The sequence below is a fragment of the Thermobia domestica genome, chromosome 5 (assembly GCF_964235325.1).
Source record: "Thermobia domestica chromosome 5, izTheDome1.hap1.1, whole genome shotgun sequence".
Classification (NCBI taxonomy): Eukaryota; Metazoa; Arthropoda; class Insecta; order Zygentoma; family Lepismatidae; genus Thermobia; species Thermobia domestica.
This window is the reverse complement of record NC_137458.1, coordinates 31,165,158-31,189,410: the sequence shown is the minus strand read 5'-3', so window position 1 is coordinate 31,189,410 and position 24,253 is coordinate 31,165,158. Positions and strand designations below refer to the sequence as shown.

The window sequence follows — 24,253 nt, the reverse complement described above, 5'->3', positions numbered from 1 at the left end:
CCTAGACTTACGTTACAGCAAGAAATACTTTTTTTAACTTAACAGCACACGTCGGAGGGTGAAAACTGGAAAGCTTTCTGGTGATTTTAGCTCTTTTTCATGTCTATTTAAAAATATTTCGACTTTTATAGGTTCGTATTCATATTCTAAAGGAAATTAAAAAAAAAACATAAAAGAAATTAATACTTCAATATTATAAGGAAAGTATTCTAAATAATATAAATGAACAACACTTAATTTAGTTTCATTAATTATATTTCGCCCTTGTTAGTTAACATTTCTTTCGTCCATGGGCTAAATATGTAATACAAAGTTTGCTTTTCAAAGTACTACGTTAATTCTTCCACTTCTTCCCCACCAACTGCAGCTGCTTCCTCTTTTTGCTGCTTCTCCTTACTGAAATATAAAAGGAAATGCAAACCGTCAATTTCTTATATTATAAACTAGCAGCGTTCACCCCGCTTCGCTGCGGTCACCCCGGAACGCAATAAACTTTGTTACTTAGATAATTTTTACTTTTTCGCTTTCAAATTGCAGTAAATGTTAAAATTATAGCGCCTGTCATTTATGTTAACCCGCCGAGTCACATGGTCATGCGGGTTGCATATAAATACGTTTATTTTTACCTATGATGAACTAATAACAAAGGATTTGTACGTATGGACACTTGAATGGTCAATTATCTCAAGACACTGGTAATTAAAAATTAAAGTGATATGATAAAAACCATCTAGGGTCCAAATCATAATAACCCCCCAAAAATGAAAGAAATTGGTTCAGCCGTATTAGCGTGATGAGTTCACAAAGGATTTGTGCGTTCTCTTTTACATATATAGAAGATTCATTACATATTTCATTACATTAATTAGAAAGCAGCTTTCGCTTTATTAATTCCACAATGTCTGTAATCAAAGTGTCTACTGGACTTTACTTTTATATTTCGAGTGTTCTACTAGAAATACTGCCTACTACGATATACTGTCCACCACGCAGCTTGTGCAATATCTTCATCACTATCTCAGTGTTTTACCTTATATCTTAAATCTTATATAAGTAGTATCTATCAACGCTATCCCGAATCTAATATATTATATACAAACTAAACCTTTTTTCTTTCTCTGGCTAGATATTTTTTTCTCTAAATTGTGGTGATTTGTTTGAGAAGTGAGTGATTAAAGCCTGTGCTTGTTTCTAATAACTGAGACTTAGAACGTGTAATTGTTTAAAGGAATGAGACATTCAGTACACAGTTTAGGTTTCTTGAGGGTTAATAAACACTGGCATCTTTTGTATCTTCTACGTCTGTTGTCCCATTGCATCGGCGGTAAAGACGTTGAATCCGCTCCTTGAGGTACTCGGTTCAATAGAGTTGTTTACTGTACTGCTACAGGTTATAAATGGATATGGAGAGAGACTTAGTTTGGTGTAGAGACTGAGATCTTAACAATCCGAATCCGACTGAGGGAAATAAGCGCGAATGAACAGAATGAGTCAGAGTGAGCAAAATGAACCAGAATGAGCCTCTGTGTGTCCTTTTCAGGGATTTTAATAATTTCTTTGTGGTGGACAACACGGTCGCGTGTTATCTTCGTCACCTACTGTTTCTTCTCCGAGTCTTGTATTCTTGAAATGTTCAGTTTAAGAAACCTAAACGTGACTTCATGAATGTCCAGTCAGCTTACTATATTCTTTATCTTCAAACAATCACCTATTCTCAAGTGTGTTTCCGTTTCATTCTTACAAATTGATAAAAGAGATCCTGTTTGTTACTTTTGTTTCTAAATTCAATTCTAAATAAGACACCTGTATGACCATCTTGTACTTCAGTACTACACTCCGACTTCATCATCCTTCTGAATCTAGCTGGTACACTCGAGGACAAAACTTGGGTCCTCGACAATATTTTAAACAGATTTACTGCGTATCTAATCAGCCCTCGAGCCATTCAACGAATCAGCTTAAAGAAGCGAAACGCATAACTTTTACTACAAAGCAGTAGTACGTATTACCCTTATATGATATTTGACAATTATTAAAGATTTCTTTAAGTGTGTAATAAAGGGCTGCATTATAGGTGGCATTTGCGTTATAATACAGGGATCTATCATTCGCTGAGGCGATTAAGAAATCTATTAAATATCCAGTCTAGTTTTCTTTTACGAAACCCAAAATCTAGTTTTCATTTACAAACCCATCAATTATAAAATTGCATACTACTTACAGCCTAGTCAACCTCGTTTTAGCTTGGTGCAGCCAGTCGCCTATGTTTTCTTTCACTTTCTCATCAGTAGTCCTAATGTACACTTTCTTACACGCATCTGAAAACAGAAAAAAAATAATTTAAAAAAAATGTATTTGAGTATACACAGCAATGCAAGACACTGGTAAAGACGAAGTTTTATGAACAAGACTACATCAATATATTCACATTTTTTCGTAAGGACAGAAAGATCTCGAATTATTTATTCATATCATACATGGAGTTAATTCCATCCCTTTATTTTTCTCATTTTAAATGAAAAATACAAGGTAAGCACCACGGACATTGCTGCAGAGTTTACAAACTGTAAAATATAGCGCGAAAAAAAAATATAAAATTTATTCATACAATATGTAGTTCTATTGGCTGTGAGAACTAAAATCTAAATTCTTATAAACAACTATGCAAAACAAGTTTCAAAATAAAATAAAAATTAAAAAAAAACTTTCGAAGTGAAAAGCGTGGAGAGCACTATCATTAGTATATAAAGATTTATTATTTGATTTATATAAGAGCGCTTCCCACGATTCTATCTTTCAAAGAAAGATCAAATTTGAAATTCTAAAAGCGAGAAAAACTCGCAAGTTTTTTCTCGAATTTCGATAATCGGACCTTTTTTTATATATAGATTTTTCTCTCAAATTCGTATTTTCGAGTTAGAAGCGGATGTGTTTACGTCTTCGTTAGTGATAATATTGACGCGCCTCTAAAGGCAAACAAAGTTTCGAATCAAGGTAAGTTACCGGATCATTGTTGTACATGGGAGAGAGCACTTCCCAACCCTAACGTCACCGCAAGCGACAAGCGAATATTTCAGCAGTAAATTAGCCCCGAAAACTTTTTTAAATGGCAACAGACAACTTCTAAGAGCCAAAGTTTCTCCTACGTATAAAGTAACAAAAAAGAATAGGAAAAATTTAAACTTCCAACGACACATTTTGTTGAAAGAAACTCGGACTCGTCTTACAGGTTTGTCATTTCTTAAAAATTACGACTAAAAAATCAGGTCCGATATTGATAGCTACACAAATTTGCAGAGATTTCCACATTTCTGGTAAACAGACAATATGTAGGTAAAACTGAAAAATGTCGTCCTTCTGGTGAGTAAAGCGGAATCCTATATAAATATTTTAAAACTACATTTAATATTTTTATGGAACCTCTTTTTATACGAGGGTTAAGTCATAAGTCATGACAACTATTTCAATATTTATTTAAAATAAAATTACGCTAAACAGCTGCCTAATTCAATAATTCGAATGTAGCGTCAAGAATCACCGATGTTCCAAAGTTAATTTACTCCCAGCAATTATTTCAGTTTCTTTCAGCAACACCTACCTGACATCTTAATGAAGAATTGCCATGTTGGTGTCTTGGTGCAATATACGATGTGGGTGATAGCATAACAAAGTCGCAAAATCTTTCAAAAATTTTAAAATCCATATTATTTATAGCTTACTGCCCTCACCTTTTAAAATCTTAGACATATTCACAAACTAAACTTGAAAGAATGTATTTATACCTCTTGGGCATCCAAGGCTCAGGCCGGGATAAGGGAAGGGAAGGATGTGGACAGGCAGAGTCCCAGAATCTACCATCCAATCATTCGTCTGCTGGAACTAAAGACATAAGGGGAAACCTCATCAGGTAGTCCGATCGGAGCAGTGAGATTTATAGGTATCAGTATAAAGAAAATTTTATATAAAGTACTTACGTAATACAATATTTCCAATTTGTGTCCCAATGAACGCTTTCTTATCCAATTTCTTCGTCGATCTCCCACTTAACGTGAACATCTGGGCCAATTCATCATGTAAGAGGCGTCGGAGCATGTTATTGATGAGCGTCTTCTCATCACGACCACCAGTACTGATTAACATTTGAACCTGAAAAAATGCAGATACTTAATGCTTCTATTTTTCACAATAAGCAACTACAAGCTTACATATTACATGTAAGAGACTAAAGTTGTCTTATTAAGAACTATCTTTTTCATCTAAAACGTGTTTTTCCCACTCACATTAAACAAAAGTGGCTATTACAAATTTAAACCTAGAGAGTATAAGCTTGCAGAGAAGGCTGTTCCTATCCACATAAAGGATTTAATGCGTGGCGTATTGTGATTTTCTATTTTCTTCATTCCTGCAACAATTTCACTGTTGAATTATTTGCTAATCACGAATCAGTCAACTGATTTTAACAATGGAGAATATGGAAAATCAATAGAACCCTTTACATGGTTATGAGCTTCCTTCTCTGAAATTTTGAACCAAGTTTAAAAAAAAAAATACAGAGAGGTTTCGGCCATCTATTCGTAGAGCCATCTGGTATATAAGCTCTCTCTTTTTCGATGTACAAATAAAATCATTACGAGTGAAGGCCATCAGCAGAAACTGAAAATCGGAGATAGTTCCTTGCCCTTTTCAAGCAACAGTAAAGGAACTGGAGCTCGGTAATGTAATAAAAATTTTCAATAGAGAAATTATTTCAGAATAAGCTTCTTCAGGTTTTGCAAGCATGCAACAGAAGAAGCTAGATCATTAACCTGTTTAAGAAAGACTATACAGAGGTTTCAACTATTAGTTATCTTTTCACCTTTCTAGTAAACTAAAAATATCTACAGAAATAAAATATCGTATTTGCCTAAAAATAAGCATGGTCCAATTCTATTCGTAAAAATCTAGTACGCAGCTTACATGACATGAGCAAACTTTCAAACAATCATCATTATCATAATAATATACAATACTTATGTCAATAATATGGTGCTTGTTGCTCATGTTATCACTAGCATCTATAAAAGAAAGATAGAAGTATTCCATAATGTATTAGGCACTAATAAATTTGATTGGACAATTCCCACATGCCAATCTTTGCCCTTCTGTTTTTCAAGCTATAGTGGAAACTGTCGAACTCAAAAAAAAATCTTGGGTTTACTAAGCCCCCGTCTCTCCTCAGTGATGCACTTCGGAAATTTCTACGTGGAACTATAAAAAACTTTAAAAAAAATCAGGATGACTATAAACGTAATTAGAACTCATAACCTAGCGAATGATTACCCAACGCTCCACGCCTTTTAAAATTAACTTTCCGTCGACGGTTTAAGGCTAACATTGCTTCAAAAAGAAATTAAGCGAAATGAAACGAAATATTTAGTTTAGCTCCCCACGGTTGTGCCAGCTTAGGGTGAAGGAGACGACAAAGGATGGATGAAAGAAATGGTGGAATGAGAAAGTGGAAGGAAATGGGAAAGCCCCGATAAATCCCACGAGCACGATGTTGGCAAGGGCTGCGATCGAACACGGATCCTTGAAACTAGAAGTGAGCACTCTACTACTGAGCCACAATGGGCCCCTGATTCGAACAGGCCCACGTAAACAGTACTTTGAGGAATACGGTTTACTATCCAGCATTAGATGGGAAGCACATAATGTATGTGCCAAGTAGTTTCAGACTGTATGAGAGAACGAAATATCGGGGAGGTTCCCCATGACTTCTATCAGTGAATAAAAAAACATAGATCAAAGAAAGTAGCATTCACTACAAGCTGGAAAAGTATAACCTATAAATATAAAATAAAAAGCAACGCCTGACATATCTATGAACAGGTGAATACCTGTATAATTAGGATCTCAGAATAAACTCCAACTACTATATAATATACACACAGCTACATTCAAAGCAAAATGTTGCTTACCAATTTCAATCTGAGTTTAGAGTTGTCCTTCAACTGTTGTTCAAACGTATGGAAGTCTTCCAATGTTTTCAACGGTAGCACGCCCAAAGAAGCAAAATGGTCGTCATTCTCGTCTTCTTCTGATACAGCCTTACTGCCTAGAATATTATTCACCTTTTTATCGAGATTGTTTACACTGTTTGATAAATCTATCATCCACTGTTGTAGAATACTCCACTGTCGATTCGAAAACGATTCATGTCCTGCAACAAGTAATTTCATTTACGTCAGTGTAAAGTTGAATAAATTGTAACGTTCACAAAGCTTATACATTCCGTAAAATTATAAGAGCTACCACTACCCTGTTCCTTTTTAGGTTTCTAAGGTATATATATATATATATACTGCATATATAGAATAATCTTAGTTTACAATAAAAGTTACACCAGCAACAAAAAGCTTGGTGAATGTAATTACGTAGGGAAAAAAGGGAACTAATAATAAAGAGAATGTATACAAATTTTTATAGAGTGGAAGTTATGTGGTTGAGAAGTGGATCGATTGGCTGCGCAGTTGGTAGCACATTGGACGTAAGTTCGAAGGTCCCAGGTTTGATCCCCGGTTCATCACGTAACTTACACTCCTTAAAAAAATAATTTGCACCTAGAGGAATTTGGCATATCAAAATCGGAAGGTTAACCGTTATTACGAGAAAAAAACATTATGGCTCTTATTCACCCATATTTTACCACGCCTATTTTAATGGAGCTGACAGGAAAATGGCTTAACCATCCGAGTGACAACAGCTAATAAAGATACTGTAGCCAGGCAAACACAATAGGGCCCTTCAGAAATATGTCAGCCAAACTTGCCCGTTAGAGATTACCAATTAAGGGTCGAATTCGACCAACTGAAGTCCAGCAGAATTCCCAAACACAATAACAGTTCAATTTTTATACTATACGAAAAACGCTTGGCGGAGTAAAAATTGTTGCATGTTTTAGAGTTTGGAGTGGAGGAGTTATTGTAAAAATAAATAAATAAATACAAATAAAATAAAATAAAAAAGTAGGAGTTATGTAACCCGGATTATCTAATTATCAGAGCGCCTTTAGTGGCAGGTTTTTGAAACTAATCGGTCATAGAACGCTTCAATGACTTGCGTCGTTCGAACCGTGAAATGACAATAGAACATAAAGTTCGAATAGTCATGAGTGGAATTAGAATTGTATATCCGATTACGTTGTGATGATTACTCCAGGTTGCATAACTTTTTAAAAGTAACTTCTTCACTCCAAACTCTGAAACATGCGCGAAAATGAAAGTGGCTGGTCACATTAAATGATGTGATCATTTATCTCACACATCATAGACAGATCTAAGCCAATACGTACCGTTACAGGATAGACAAGGAACTTTCCAAGGTGTCTATAGTTTCGAGAGCAGATTCATTATTGCCGCCCAATCAAGTTACGCGGGGAAGGTCTACACTGGATGGTGGAAAACAATGTGAAGGTGAATGCTGCCTATTTCCAGGACGCAACGTGACCCCGATCTATCGAACGAACATCCCCGTTTGTACGGAGCAAACAGGAATCAAGTGTTAACAGAGAATCGTATACAGAGAAAAGAAAAAAATGGTATTTTTCCTTTATGACCCCTTTTCTCTTTTAGTCCCTGTAAATAATTTGAATTCCATTTTCAGTTTTATGACAAATTTGGCACATTATGGGAAAGGAAAAAGGTGTAAGATATGGGAAAAGACGTCGAATAGAAAATATGTGTAAGGTAAGATCCCGATATTTGTCAGTTTGGACTCAGGAAAAGATTTTCAAATGAACAGCTCTATTAATATTTCTTTCCGATATCCTACATTTTATCCATCTGAGCCAAATCGTCTAAAATCAAAAAATGAAATTCAAATTGTTTCTTTACGGACCCTCACAGGAAAGAATTTAAATGGAAAAAGTGTCAAATAAATTTTTCTCTCTCTCTGATCTCTAGAATCATGAGTTGGTTACCCTCACATTAACACCCATGTATTTTAACATACATGTTGGCAAGCTTAACAGAAACAATTAAAACTAGCTATTAAGGAAAAAAGTACCTGAAGAAGAGCAGCTACACATCAATGAAGAATCCGTACTCATCAACGATGTATTTGTAGATAAGCTGCTGAGAGGTGAAGTCGTGCGTGAGTAAAGTATCGATGAAGTTAAATCACATTGACCAGAAGATGAACTATTATGACATACTGTTACTGGAGAGGACGATGTAGCACATACTGTCTTTGATGCTTCTTCAGTATTTATTTGTATAGAGTTTGTATCAGACAGGAATGACGTTGTAGCAGGAAAGGATGGAAATGGAGAACTGGTCACTCGCTTCCTTTTTCTTTCCACTGGAGTGGTGGCAGTGATACATTCTTCCTCGCCGGGAAGGATGACATCCTTGGGCTTTCTCTTCCGAGGTCGATCACAGTCATCATCTGATGCCAAATCCGAAGTTTCTTCTGCTGTCCTCAAAGAAAGCCTCGCAACAGAATACGTATCTATTTAAATAATAATAATAATAATAATAATAATAATAATAATAATAATAATAATAATAATAATAATAATAATAATATAAGTATAAACAGATGTCAGAATGTGCATCTGGCACAAAAGATACCCTCAATTTTGACATTAAAATGAAAGCACTGTCTAAATTAAAAAGCAAAAGAAACATGGAAAGCAACATAAACTACCAATTACTAAAATGTGGATGATTATTCTCTTGCGTATAAAGGCACACTAAAGTAGAGAAATTATATTAGTAGAACACAAGGTTGTTTGATTTGAATCAATGCTATTTAAATATCGATTGTTTTTTTAACGATATCCAGGATTAAAATGAAAAGAGTTTTATCATTAAAACAAAATTCAGTATTTTATATTATTATTAGAAGGACAATCTGAATGACTGCATTTTAATCTGAACTCGCATCTTTACCACAACTATGTGATTATAGCCTTTTAGTAATTAAAGTCCGAACTCTAAATATTAACTAAAGGAATGTATCTGAAAAAACTTCGGGAATCTCGAATTACCGAAATTCCAAACAAATTGCAGGCTGAAATTCACCTGTACTGCACTACAAAGCTGAAAAGAATGTATTCCGGAGGCCTTTAAAAATACAAACAAAATGTTTAATTTCTCAATAAAAGTTCATGTGTCAGTAACATTAACAATGTAGTTGCTGTATTCATTTTGTATTATACTAGGGATCCTATATTACAACAGTAAATAACCGCAACACTTACGCATTTTCAACCTGGTATTGTGTTTCGCTTGCCTTCATCAGTTATACATTCTCTTCTGTGGACTATGCCTAGATTACCTAGCTTTCTAAAACCTTATTTTCTCAGATTGCAGTACTATTTTAGCATTGGCCATCCATACAGAAATCAAATCTAACATCAATACCACCAGAGCTGAGTATGCTAACCATTGTGCTCTTTGCATTCCCTCCTTATCTATTCAACTTGATAAAATAAAATTTTAAACAGAAATACAACCGACTTCAAAATTCAAAATTAAGCTGAATTGTGAAGTAGGTGTCTGTCTAACTCAACATATGCGTAGTAACTCACACCCAATTTCAAAATTCTCTATATCTTGATTTGTGAAGTCTGTTTTCTTTTTATTTTAAATATTTCGTGTTACTTTCTTATGCTACCAAACTGTTGCATGAAACCGAATAATAACAGAATCATAAAAATATAATGCAATGTATAATGAACCAACCATATTTGTGCAATATTTTTATGGCGTGCACAGTCCAAGACATATCCGGGTTTGCCCTTTGGTTTACCAGTCGCTCCTTGGCTTCTTCCGTTTTCACATTTGGATACAGGCATTGTGTTTCGTTTGCGAATATCCAATTTGTTGGCACAACTCCTGGTGCATCATTTTCATCCACAAATTTTGCAATGGCGTAATCTTTCGTCGCCATTCTTGCTTCTTAGCCTACAAGTACATTAGGAAAACTAAATAAGGAATTCACACATGAAAACATAGTGTAATTGTACTGCAACTTTTCTCTCTAAGATATTTGTTAATGTTAAGTATTTTAAAAATGTGGCTTGGTACATTAAAAAACTAACTATTAATGCAAAATTATATATACTAGAAAAGCATAAAGTTATTTTTAATTGGGTGGCCGGTACGAGGATTCGACTCCAGAAACTCACAATTGTAAACTAAGCCATTTCGGCTTCGTCCACATTCAGTATCACGCATAACATATTCTGCATAACATCACATTTCACGACTGCAATTTCGTTTGTTAGGGCTTTTAGCGTCCCTTCTCAGCAGCGAGGCTATATAGATACGGGTTCTACAGCCTAAAGTGGGATTCGAACCACTACTCATGTTAGGACTTCTCAGAATGTTTTGAGCCTTAGCTGAAGACTAGCGTGTATACAGGGTGGTCCATTTATCTTGTAACCCTTTTCTAACTTTTAAACTAATACACAAAGAGCACTGAAATTTTGCACCCTTAAAATAATGGCAAGGGGACACAGTCTGACGTACTAGCTAATACCACCAGACTAACAGTGTTGCCAACCCAACATAAAGTTATATTTTTTCCAAATGGCACTACGTCAGGTTATTACAAATTTTAAATCTATATACAAAACGAAAACGTACAATACCACACTTAATATTCAGTGTTGCAAATTAAGGATGCTAGAGTATCACAAAAATTCAAAAAACATCCTAATTTTGGGAACCTCTACAACAGTAACAATGCAAGTGAAACGGATGGGGCAATGCACATCGGAAGTACGTAGTGCAGAATACTGTGACCACGATATGACGTATTTCTAATAAACAAAAACAAAGTCATAGGAAAATAAAAATTTGATTTTTTTCGAAGGGCGTTATTTCGAAAAAGTGCCGAAATAAGTATCAAATCTAATTACGTAGACTCTTTCCAAAATAGGTAAAGATCATAATGGCGTTTACAGCAATTTTATATTTTTTTAATATTTCGGGAGGTATGATAAATATAGTTAAAGTTCGCAATACGGCTAAAATCATGACTGTTACTTTCGTCCCTGACTGTACAATACATTTAGATATTCAGAAACGGGAGTTATCTTTAATCCTCGTGACAATGGTGTATACCAGAATTTTAAATCTTAATTCAATGATTTTTTCGGGTTTACGAACAAAATTTTAGGTAACTTTAAAAAAAAGCAAATTTTATACTTCCTAAAAATTTAACTTAAAATTGTTACTATGTTTGCTTTCTTCAAACACTAAAATTTGCATATATAAACAGCAATCGACACATTTGTTTTCGTTTTTCTATAAGCAGTAGATATAACTTAAGGGTTAAATGGAGAGACTTAGATATCAAAGTGAATTTGTATTATTGACACGTTAGGAGAAATGCTATCTAACAAGGCATGATAAGTTGTATGGAAAATTAATCAGAAATACAGTGCTGAAATTAGCTAGTCTACAACTTTTCCTTTAATAATTATGGTTAATGTCCAAAAGTGTGGAAAATGATATACCGTACGTGAAAACCACTATAAATCTATACGAAACAATAGCCATGTCAGTTTAAAAAAGAAATGACTTAATTGGCATGTATGTGAGCATAACTTGATTGTTTCATGAAAAAAAGCAATAATAATAATAAAAAACACCTGTTCTTAGCTTGTCACTCCTCTTACACGTTCTTATGCAAGCATACTTTCTTTTACTTATATGTGCATATAGCCAAGTACAATATTTTGATAGATTTTAGTAAGGGTTGGGAAAAATGAGCCCCGCTAACATTTATTTGTCAAAGAAAGAAAAAACTAAACTGTGTATGTTGAATTGAAAATTACATCTTTTGATGTAGGTTGTAATTTTATACAGATTTTTCAGAGGCATGCAGAGCGACTGCCTAAAATGATTTAGAACAAGGCACATGGCACATTGTGTACAGTGGTTTTCACATAAATCAATTTCCACGCTTTTCTGTCATTAACACTAATTATAGAAAAGTTCCAGAGCAAGTAATTTCAGAAGGATATTTTTGACTAGTTTTCAATACAATCTGACGTGCCACATGGTCACAGGTACTTACATTTTTAAATTCCGTCGAAGGTTTGAAACCAGAAGACGATCTATGGTAACTTTCAATTCAATCCTTCATTTCTGGATTAAGCACCTATAAGTATGTGTGTGAAGGTCTTTTCAGGTACCCTACCAAGATGCCAAGTTTCATCATAATCGTTCCTTGCAAGAGTGGAAGTTATGTGCATTTCTGTTCATAATTGTGGAAGACATAATTCTCATCTTAATCTCTACAACAGCAACGAAACTCTAGAAAGTCGTTCTAGAGTGTTTGATTACAAACCACTCTTCAGAATTACCATTCCATCCCATAGACTGCAACTCTACAGGAACAAACTACACCGAATAGTAACTACTTAATTAATGGATATGCAAATAATATTCAATTTTCAAGATTACATCACTAGCATTGCAATGCAGACAACACCTAATTTTAACTAACACGAACTACAGTACTAACAAAATATTTCCTCTAGAGAGAAACATTTTATGCGGTCTATCCGGAGCTCACGCTGCCAATATATGTTGTTTTCATATTTAATGATACTCCGCTAAAATTTTCGATATGAAGTTATGGTCTTTCAAAAATCTAAAGTTCCGATGAAAGAATTTTCAAGTTTCACAGAAATCTATTGCTTCTATGACTTGCTCATCAAAAATAAATAAATAAATAAATAAATCGCGAAATACAATTAACATGTATTTTTACTAAATGAACTGAGAGAAGATTGATTTACGCAGATCAAAATGCTTTCAATGGGTAATACAGGCACGCAGCCAAGGGAGGGGTATCCGGACCTCCCCCTTCGAAACCAAAAATGAAAAAGGAAAAAAATAAGGAAGAATGAAGGGCCCCTTTACGAAATCCTGGCTACTGTTTACCCTCGGACATTAGGTCCCTCGACACTTCTACGCATGACAGAAGTGAAGTGTCCATTACGAAAAATGGGTATGTGTATGTACGGACATGTGTTCGTTTTCTCCTCTGGGAGCGAGAGAAAGAAGGTTGGAAGTTCCTTCGCCTTCCTTCCTTTTCTTTTACAGTCCATTCCTTTCATTAAGATAGACTTTTCTTGGCACTCTGCCAACTAGAGGTCTCGGCCGAATGGGTAAACAGTGCGTACCAGGGTAATGCAATAAATGTGCTGGAGGTCTGTGCTTGATGCACTTCAATGTATGTACAAATATACAGGGTTTCAACATTTAACTTACAATGTGAAGGACATTGCAGGCATCTTATGGGGGTTTTAGTCCCCCGCTGGATTGACGTCAAATTCTGCATATAGGAACCTAAGACCAAGAAAAACACTGTTTCTGAAACGATTTTCTGGGGATTGATCACTTTGATGGTACAGGACCTCAATCCCACACAAGTAGTCAATTACTGAAGTGAAAGCTCGTGTTTCCCCTGAACCAGATATGCTATTTAAGCGCAAACACATTAAAGTTGATTCTATATTCTTACCAACAACCATCTGTCCTCCAGATGTCAAGCTCTAGCTCCTCGTGCGGTCTTTTGTCCGTTCAATTTAATTAAAACTGCTAGCGATGTCCTTCGAGGTCAAATGGTTCATAAGCATCGATGGATCAATCTTCCCGAGTCACTCGCGGTAGTAATGCACGGAATTTGTAAAATTAATATTTACTACTGCAAGCTGGTATCTAAGTGAAAACGGAAGTGAATTTGATTTACTTTTAAATGACAGCGATAAGAAAGGCGTACCTAAGTTTCTGAATAAGTGCAATATTTTTTGATATTGAAAAGGAAATATAATTGGAAGGTAAAATTGTATTTCTATTCACGATTTTATTCGCTTTACGTTTTTTTTTTCAAAATTGTTGTTTTATTCACCAAAAAATTTTCGTCTAATGACAAGTGATCCCTATCATCATAAGTACCTATATGCAGAATTTGCTGTCAATCCAACAAGGGTCCAAAACCCCATAATATGCCTGGGTTGTTATTTCTTCTAGATATTTATTTTCTTCCTACTAACAGCCTGTAGTTTAGACATATAAATATACACCACCCTGACCGAATCTTGGTTTCCTAACTTTCCAGATCTGTATTATTATTATTTTAAAAAAGAAAAAAATAAATCCGTAGTGGTAACAGTACATATGGCTTAAGTCATATGAAGCAATGGATAAACTACATATTTATCGCGAAAAGGCAATAAAACTAACTTTTCTCGCACATCAGACAGAGTCTTGACTTTCAAACTGGACAAGTTATCTACTTTATATATTCCTAACGAGGAACTATTACAAAATGGTTCGGAATAGAAGTCTTCTTTGTGAAGAAATTCCTTACATAATATAAGCATACGTTGATGAGTTTCTGAAAATACAAAATTTTCTATAACAACAATGCTATTGTCTATTAAGCTACAACAATTATTTGGCTTCTCTGTCCTCAATTCAAAAGAATTAAAGCGAACTTGTTTGAACTGCCTTGATAACTCGTAATCTTTAAGTAAAGGACCAGAAGAATGAGGCGATAAAAATTGTGGTTCACAGTTAGGAAGAGTAGATGGTTTGGGCAGCAAAATATTTGTTGAACATAGTTCACTAAGCCTCTTCACTACCTGTTGTAAAGGTTTATCCCCTTTCCTAATAAGTTTCTTTATAGAATATAAATAGTTCTCAAATCTGAAAGTACTACAAGAATCTAATGCTCCAAACGTCGAAACATCATCAGCAATATGAAAGAGACCGTGGAAATTATGCGTAATATATTGCTGTCCGTAAATATTTCCAAATGACTCAACGAAAAGCTTAAGCAGATCTCTAGCATACACCTGATGCTTCACACAAAATTTTGCACTTAAAAGAATAGTCATAGCAATACTTAAAGACATAAAGTTCACATAACAGGAGTGGTAATCATCAAGTAAAGGATCAAACAGAGCTATGGGACCTGTGTAAAGCAAAAACTGCCTGAACTCTGTGGCTTTCCAACGTTTTACCAAGTCAAGACTACGAGGTTTCCTAGAGAATTCTAAGGGTATGTGTGGAACAAGTGCAACTAGGTTCTGCGATATGTTTCTTATGACTCGAGCTGGAAATTTTAACGGAACAGGAGCAAATATCCAAACGTATAAAATAGTTCGCATCACCCCTAAACAAATCAAATGAAGATAATCCAAAGGAAATGACGTAATGAAATTTAAATTTGGTATGTCCACTAATGGAGAATGAGTGACGTGAAATTCATCATCATCTTTACGCAGAAAACCATCATGTGTTGTTGGAGCACCTACGTTTGGAAAAGTCATTCGATTGTTAAGGAAGATTCCCTCTGTTCTACACTTTGTGCACGAATAATAGCCGGTGTGTCCTTTCACGCCTAAAATAAAGGACTTGGCTGGCGCATTACAACAAATACCCTTAATTGTCACACCAAGCACTTTATCTTTCCAAATAACACCATCTCTAATTAAGTGGATAGCTTCTTCAACAAATTGCTTCAAGAAACTTTCACAATTCCAAGGTTTTCCAGGTCCAAAATAAATACCAACTGGAAACACAAAGATGGGTAAATTCCAGAATGAAGCCAATATAGGCCAAAACTCACCACTACTACTACTAAACAAAGGCAAACCATCAATTCCAATTAGAAGATCAAGGTGATTGTTCAACTTAACGTCGGAAAATACAGACAAAAATTTCTTTATGCCTGCTTCAATTCCTATATGTGAATACCATCCTGGCTCTACCACTTCTACACTTACTGAAGACGGTGTTTGTAGAAAAGAACGAGCATCAGAGGGCAGAAGAAAACATCTGTGTTTTCTCAAAATGCAGAGTAGAGCGGACAATGCTACATGCGTTATTTGGAACTGTAGAGCCCAGTCTTTTAGGGAAGAGTAAAACTGATTAGTGTCGGATTCCCGTTCAGACTCTTCCGAATATGATTCTTCCGATGAGGATGGCTCATTTGCAACTTCAGATTGTTCCAGTTGGACACCATAATCAGGGGCGTCATTTCAGACTTTGCTTGGGGGGGGCAACAGCATCACCGACATAAGACTTTCACGTTTTGTACTAGTATATTAGTAGGCAATCTATTAAAGTATATGTATTCCTGAAACTCTTGGGGGGGCAATTGCCCCCTCCTGCCCCCCTAAATGACGCCCCTGACCATAATATGTAGGAAGGTCATTTCCTTGCTGAACCTCTGTTTCCCTTGCAATTGGTATAGGATCAATTTTTCCAAGATCTTGATTTTGATCGGCACCTTGTTCATTGTCTGTTCGAAGAATGATATTCTCAAGAAGAGATCCATATCCTTTTGATGGACGTTTAGCTGCTATTCTAATTCGTTTTGCTTTTCCTTGCCTTTTCAGCTCGAAGAAGCGCTTTCTGTACATGTTAGCAAAGCTAGAAGAGAAGAAAAAGATCAGTAACACACTGACACGTGTCAGGAGCGTACGCAAGGCAAACCATTTTTTTTTCTTTTTGTAAATTCAGTTTACTTTTAGCGGTGACTTATATTTTACATATAATTTACCCAGACTTCCCAAGAGAGTTTGGTACCTTCCGAAATGAATTCCTTCTGCCTGCCTGTCTACTTTCAAATTATAGGACGAACTAATGTATTGCAATCAATATACTGCAATCAAGAAAACCCTTACACATGGTGTTTGTTCACCACAAAGCCCACTTAACGCAAGCTGGAATAGAACCAGACCCCACGCACAAGAGGTGAACATTATCGCTGAGCCACCGCAGCCCAGTACTAAGAGAAGAATATGGCAGTATTATATCCCATAAGCCTGTAAGGGTCTGATGAGACAGTACTCCACAAAATTAACTTTAAAAAAGATGGGTTTATGCGGAGGCGGATCCGCGTTCTGGATAGGTGCTAGTATAGAGGGTTATAAGGTATTTGTTTCAAACTTCCTTTAATTCTTTTCAAATGAAAGTAAAGCTTTTTTTTTAAAAAAAATATAAAATATTAATAAATTGTAAAACCACAAACGCATATTAGAATGCCATTCTGTGTCAAACGATACGATGCTTGCCGAACTACTTGAACGCGTCAGATTATGTCACTGTCAAACAGTATGTTCATATCAAGAATGCCATCGAATTAATGGCGGAAAGACAGGGTCACCCTATGCGACAAAATAGATGAAAACTTGTAACTAATACACAGGGTTTGCCCAAGTGGGCACAGCCCGAAAAAACCCGGTGGTTTTTTTCGGGTTGGGCCCACCTGAAAAAACCCACTTTAAAACCCACCTGGGTTTTTGACCTATTTGTTAGTATATTGTTGGTACAACTAAGGTGATCACATTGTAAGTGATTTTCATCAGATTTTAGACTTTCCTTGGGCGAATTAGAGGCTTTCATGTTAAGGTATACAATAACATTCAACATAAGACCTTTATAAAGTTCTGAATGCACTAAAGGTTTTTTTTTTTAAACTTACCTTAGCTTGAGATAGTTATAAAACAAATTAATGTATGGGTTATGCTTATAGTCTATTTGAAGTAAAATAAGCGATTTTGTACTTTCGAAAATATTTTCCGTGAATAGTATGCTCGTCGACTTGGCGACCCCGAGGGACATTATCACTCATACGTTTGACGGGTTTAAGGTCATAGGTGCCGGTACTATTAGTACACATGTAAATACATTAGTAAAACTACTAGTATTATTTCTTACTTTTGATGTAAAACACAAGTTTCTTCAACTAAAATTTGGTTCTCCAACAATAACAGTTTAGTTCAGTCATTTGTTGCTACTCTTCAAACAAGCATTCTGTAGAATCAACACCAGCAATAGCGTAAAAATTCTTGTCAAATTTAAGAAGCTTAATGCTCGGGGTTTCGAAGACTATGTACCGCTTACTATTTCAAGTGCTGAGTTCAACGCCGTAAAAGAAGTGCTCGGGAAATTAAACGCAGAAGGATCGGAAATGAATACTTCAACAATAAAACTGGTTATTTTACGCTTAAGCCTGCCATACGTCCCGTAAAAAACGGGGCAGTCCCGTTTTTGGGCCCGAGTGTCCCGCGTCCCCGTAAATTTAGTCGTGACAGGGAAATGCCCCGTATTTTAACTCCGTTCCATTCCTGCTATCAATATCAGCTTATTCGAAAAGTTAAAAAAAAAAATCTGACTGGCTGGAAATCCTGTAATTAGTGAACGAACAGTGGGCTGTTGCAGGTAACAGTTTCGAGGAAGTTATTACACCACCCTGTTCGACTTGATAGCGAGCGAAATTTGCAATGCTACTTTTTCCATTGCATTTTATGGAAACTCGGATAATTTCCGGAACATTAAAAAAAAAAAAAAAAAAAGAGATGGCTTTGAGTGTTTCTACATTTACAAACACAGGGAAGATGACTAACCTTTTCTCCGGCAACACATTAGATAAGTTAACAAGAATTATAATATTTTTCAGAGGCTACAGAATTCTGCTTTGGTCCAGGTCTTAGAAAAATGTAAATCTGGTCCTGACAATTACACACGACACAAGAAGAAAAATCAGCTTTTCATCAGATTAAACTGACGAACGTAATTTTGGCAAATACAGCCATGTAAATAAATATTGCTAAACGCGCGAAGAATATTGAAGGCAGATTGTACCACTGATTTAAATAATTTGCATATTGTTTTCCTATAAAGCATTTTTATAGCACATCTTAAGTTTTTAGGCATCTTCAGTCCGCACAATTAATTGCAGGGTACGAAGAGAGAAAAGCAGCTGGTGCTTAGTGAACTTTCGCTTATTATATTCTTGAAAAAAAAAATAAATTGAATCTTTTAGTTTTAGTCTCACGGTTATGCCTGCTATGCTCAAGGTGACGGTGATGATGAGAAATGAATGAAATGACGGAATGAAGAAAGTGGGAGGAAACGTGAGATTCCCAAAAAAAACACGCACAAGGTGTTTGTCCACCACAAAGCTCACTTGGCGCGAGCTGGGATCGAACTAGAGACCCCATGCACCAGAGGTGAACGCTCTACCACTGAGCCACGGCGGCCTATTATACTTTTGTTCATAACCAGACTACAGTTCATTGCACTGTGTTGGAAAGTTGAGGGGAGATCTGAGGTGTCCGTATTCTCATGGAGAAAATATGGGAAGTTCATTTACGCTGGAAGATGTTAATTTCATATAAAACATTTTGAAACATCTATTTATTTCATATAACATGAATTGTATCTTTGTTTTAAATTAATAGACCCCTTTTGGTATTCATATTTGGCAAACGTCAGTCAGGCTTCTGGATGACTTGATGTATATTTGTTCGTTTGTCTGCCGAGCTCCTTCATGACTAAGCGGTTAGTGTACGCGTCTTCGGCGTGGGAGACCCAGGTTTGGTTCCCGGAGGGAGCTCATGTGGTTCGGATTCCATGTTAATCAGTAGGTCCCGTCTCATATAGCCTCGCTGCTGAAAGGGACGTTAAACACAAAAGCAACTCAACTCGTTTGACTGCCTCTACCACACACACTACAGGGTACAACTTCCGGCCTTTTAAGTTAAAATTTTCAGAGTACAAGCACGAGACACACTAAATTTCCTGCATAGATTTTGGCGGTATACCAACGTAAAATATCAAAATGGCGGCCATTTTTTCAAAACAGCGAGTATCCACGGTCCAAAGCGCAATTTTCAGTCTTTTAAGTTGAAATTTCGACAGTAAAAGCACGAGTTACGCTAAATTTGCTGTACAGTTTTTCTCGGGAATCTAATGTAAAATTTCAAAATGACGGCAATTTTTTCAAAAGAGCAGTGAGTAGAAAATTGTTGCAAGTTGTGACAATGACAATCTTCAAATATAAATCACATTTTAACACTTTTAGCCCAAAGACATTGAAATATTTCGAAAAAAACCTGAAAAACCCCAATTAAACCCGAAAAACCCATATGGGCCCAGATGGGTTGGGCTTTTTCAAAAAAGCCCGGGCTGGGTTTTTTGAAACCCTGCTAATACATACCATATTATTTATTTATTTAAATGTGCTGTGTAAACAGATGTGATAAGAGTTATTGTAGCTAAAAAAACTCACTATGATTATTTACCCTGTATTTTGGAAAATACAAATAGTTCACCTTTTGCTGGACCTCCTTCAATATCTGTTCGATTTAACAAACGCGGTGTCGTTCTTAAATATTAGCACGTACCGCTCGGAAACTTCCCACAATCCAACGATGCTGTAACATTCCGCTAAGTAATTCCATCATCACTTATGAAACAAATACATCTTCACGTATTATCAAGCATACAAACGACAAATTCTATATTTCGCACGGTAATTTTCTCAAAACTTTGACTAAAATTAACACATGCCCCCTTTCCCGGTTTCCTATGGTGACTCGATCGGGAAATTTGGAAGCGGATCCATGGTTCCCAAACAAATTACGAGCTTCAGTAAGCTTAGTTCGGGGAAGGTTTTAGAACACTGGTCCTCTCACGTGAGTCAGATTCGCTGCTTTCTGTACAACAAATCAATACTTAATCCACACGCACTATTGCCGAGCGAATGAAAGCGTGTTTGAAGCCCCGCAGGGCACGTTGCTTTTACGTTTATTACAACTCAATGGAGAGGGAGAGTGTTCTAGTACCTTGCTCCTCGCCCCAGAGCAAGCAGGATAGGGAAGGGTGGCTTCGGCACTTTTGTGGCAATATATGTCGGTGTTCCGGGCAGGCGGTTAATACACTTATGTCGTTTGGGTGATAAGAAGTGTCATATTATAAAGTTTTTCCAGCGTCATGGTGTGTTAAAACGTAAAATCAACTCTGTGACGTGTGGAAAAGAAGTAAAAATTCAAAACAAACGAATTTCTTCTCGCAGCGGGCCACTTGTACCCGGGAAACCAGTGAAGCCACTTTGAAAGTAAGAGTTATTACAATTATTTAAGTGTTTTTGAAGGTTAAAATTATTTCGGATGTCTTATGTATTTTTCCACTACCTTGTTTATGCGTATGCCCCCGTCGCTGATGCGCCTGCTCCCTACGGACGCACCCCTCGCTCCGCTCGGGTCCCCTGCTGCGTTCCTGCCCTGACTCGGTTAGATAGTATTCGTGCTTTTAGTGGCCACCTAGCACAAATTAGTTCGTGGTTTATGCATTAGCTCCTCATTTAGTGAATGCTCCTCAAGAAGAAATCGGAAAACGCAATAAATGTGTGAAAATTTGGTAGAGCCGTCTGCTCGAGTAATGCCGCAGCTTTTTGCACAGTGAAACTGGAGGGGCGTTCCTAGACTTCTCCATTATTTTGCATTAACTTTAGTTAGTCCCCTCCATTTTGACAAGACATCTGCAAAATTTGTAGGAGAAATGAGGTAAGGAATGGTAATTTCGAGTTCTTACTACTACTACTACCACCACGGTAATGAATTTCAAGAACACAAAGAGCGTTGCGGGGCTACTAACCTACCTTCGTTCGCTCGGCAATACTGTGTGAATTGAGTAGGCTATTGAACTTTTTCGTAGGTTTGATAGAGGAGGGATACATCTAAAAGGTAATAGTACTCTGTGAATTAAGTATTTCGATTTTTTGATAGTGGAGGGGAATAATTAAAGTTAAGCCATTATTTGCAATTACCATCGGTATCTTTCCCCCGTTCTCGATTTTAATGAAGTGGAAATCAGGATCAAAAAGCTACAATTACATAAGTATTCAATTAACTATCAATGTACACAAGGGCAAGGTTCTAGATTACTGGTCCCCTTCCCATTGAGCAGTAATAAAGACAGAAAACAACGTGCCCTGCGGGGCTCTAACCCGCCTTCACTCGCTAACGCTCGCTCGTCAATACTGTATAAGCTAAATGTATAAACTTTAAAACCTACCCAGCTACTAATCTACATATGGGGGACCAGTAAACTAGAACCTTCCCGTACACAAGGGTATAATGCAAGTAAACTTCACAGCAAATCTTCACTTGCAGTAGCACAGTATTTAAACATGAGTTCGAGTACATATTAAATACACAAGTCACATTGTAGCCAATGTTACAAAACATATTTTTACATTGGCTTTATTAACCAATATATAGTAACATCGAATAATGAGAGATGGACCAGTGATAAGTTATTTTGAATTTTTTTATTTTGTCCTGATTGTCCACTTCATAGTAACAGCTGAAAATAGACAGTAGGAATTACGGCTTATATCAGATAATTAAGATATGTGTGTGTGTTTTTACGTATATAAAGACATATTGTGCTGTAGAAACTGATTAATTTTGAATGCCATTTACAAACCGAACATTTACTGCATACGAACATATACTCAGTATATTTTTCTCAACAACTTAGTCAAACAATACACGTTTAAAATATAAATTATCTCTACATCTGGATACTTACGTAATTATCTTAATTATCCACTTCTACCTATATACGAACCTTGCTTCTACCTTAGCACCTGTACAAATGGCGACCTGGCGCGAAATTTCTAAAATTAGACTTTTGTGCCACCTGTTGGTAGAAACTAGAACTGATACACTTGCTACAAATCTCCAGCAAGCCTCCGAGGTAAGTAAGATCTAGCAAGTGAAAATCAAATTACGACATTTGCGGGTAACTCTTTCAAAAAGCCTGCAGCAGGTGTACAGTGCACGGAAAGTCTAGCAAGTTAAAATCAAATATAATGAAAGACTTGCTGCAAACCAACATGCTATTAGGGTAACGTATGCTCCGTACTGATTTCTATAGTAAGCAAGAGGATGCCATATATTTGTACAATATACTGCTGTCTGGAGAACGGATTTTTCTCTGTATGGGTTCAAAGTCCAAAGGAGGCAAAGTTTGACAATTTGATTGCTTATGTCTTGCAAGAAATATACAATAGAGTGGATATTGAACATAATAATATTTTTTCTTAACACTACAATCAGAAATTTTTGTCAACAAATTAAAAACGAATGAGAGAAAGTCGGAAGACATTGGCAACGTTTTTTTCATCGCCATTCCCAGTGCCTTGATGGGTACGCCACTATTCCCAATGACATCGTCAACGATGTTCCTAGCACATCACGAACATCCACGGTAGGATCTGGTCGGGCAAGGAAGCCTTTTTCTGTGTGTAGTTCTAAGGCTAAAACCATGAAAGTAAAACATACACAGTCATACACTGAAGAACTTAGTACCACTATTACAGTACAATTAAGAAAAGAATGCAAACGAGATTCTGCGGCTGTTGTCAGAGAACTTTCCACTGCATCTTCGAATAGAGGAACGACAATTAAGAAAGCTCGAATATCCTTGCTTCAAATGCCAGCGTCATTAACACCAGAACAAGCACTTGCCTTAGCGGTAGACACTAATTTATCTACTCGTCAATATCGACGAATTCGCGAGCAAGCCGAAAAGAAGGGTTCCAAATTATATCCTCTTTATCATAAAGTTAAGGAGTCGAACCAGTTGTGCTATCCAGAAGGCATTATTATTACGGAAATTTCGGAGGAAGTACCTCTGCAGTCGCTCATCGATCACATAGTTTCTCGCTTGTGTAAAACTGAAGAGGTGGGGAATTACATCTATCTACAATTGCTGTTTTTCACATGATCATCAAGTGGGGATGTGACGGATCGGGCCAGAGTCGGTACAAAAAAAAAGTTCTCTAAATAACATTTCAGTGATGCAAGCATGTTTAGCATTTCTATGGTTCCCTTGCAAATTTGTGGTGCAAACGACTCTGACACGATCATCTGGCAAAATCTTGCCGCGTCTTCTACTAAGTACTGCCGCCCTATTGATTTTTTTTTTCACACGAATCGGCTAACTTAGTTATCACAGAAGTTGATAAGATCAAACAGCAAACAGGTACACTGATCGACACTAAAATCACTCTTAATTATTCGGAAGTGACCGTAAAACCATTTTTATGGTGGATGGAAAAGTGTGTAATGCTATGTCCACATGCTCTTCTACTCAAACGTGTTACCTATGCGGGGAAAAACCCAGTAAATGAATGAGTTGGATGTGATCACAAGAAGATAAGTATGAACCGAATTCCTTTCGTTCAGTATATCGCCTCTTCATGCTTGGATTAGAGTTTTCGAATGCATTTTACATATTTATTACCGGCTAGACATTAAAACGTGACAAGCAAGGGGTTCTGAAAATAAGAACAAAATTGCCATGAAGCAGAAAGAAATTCAGGAGAAGCTAAGAAAGGAACTAGGCATTTTAGGTTATATGCCTAAGCATCAAAGTCGCAACAC

At 36.4% G+C, this 24,253-nt stretch overlaps 1 protein-coding gene across 1 annotated transcript; it reads right to left on the bottom strand.

The window, feature by feature from the left end:
- On the bottom strand, positions 1–22,480 carry LOC145684616 (uncharacterized). Its single transcript, XM_081757004.1, has 7 exons — positions 22,395–22,480; positions 9,726–9,947; positions 8,044–8,487; positions 5,958–6,199; positions 3,975–4,146; positions 2,222–2,318; positions 1–396 (listed from the first exon to the last, which is right to left on the bottom strand). Exons 2-7 carry the CDS (start codon positions 9,931–9,933, stop codon positions 330–332), a joined length of 1,230 nt encoding a protein of 409 aa, XP_081613130.1. The 5' UTR covers positions 9,934–9,947; positions 22,395–22,480; the 3' UTR covers positions 1–329.
- Positions 22,481–24,253: the final 1,773 nt, after the last annotated feature.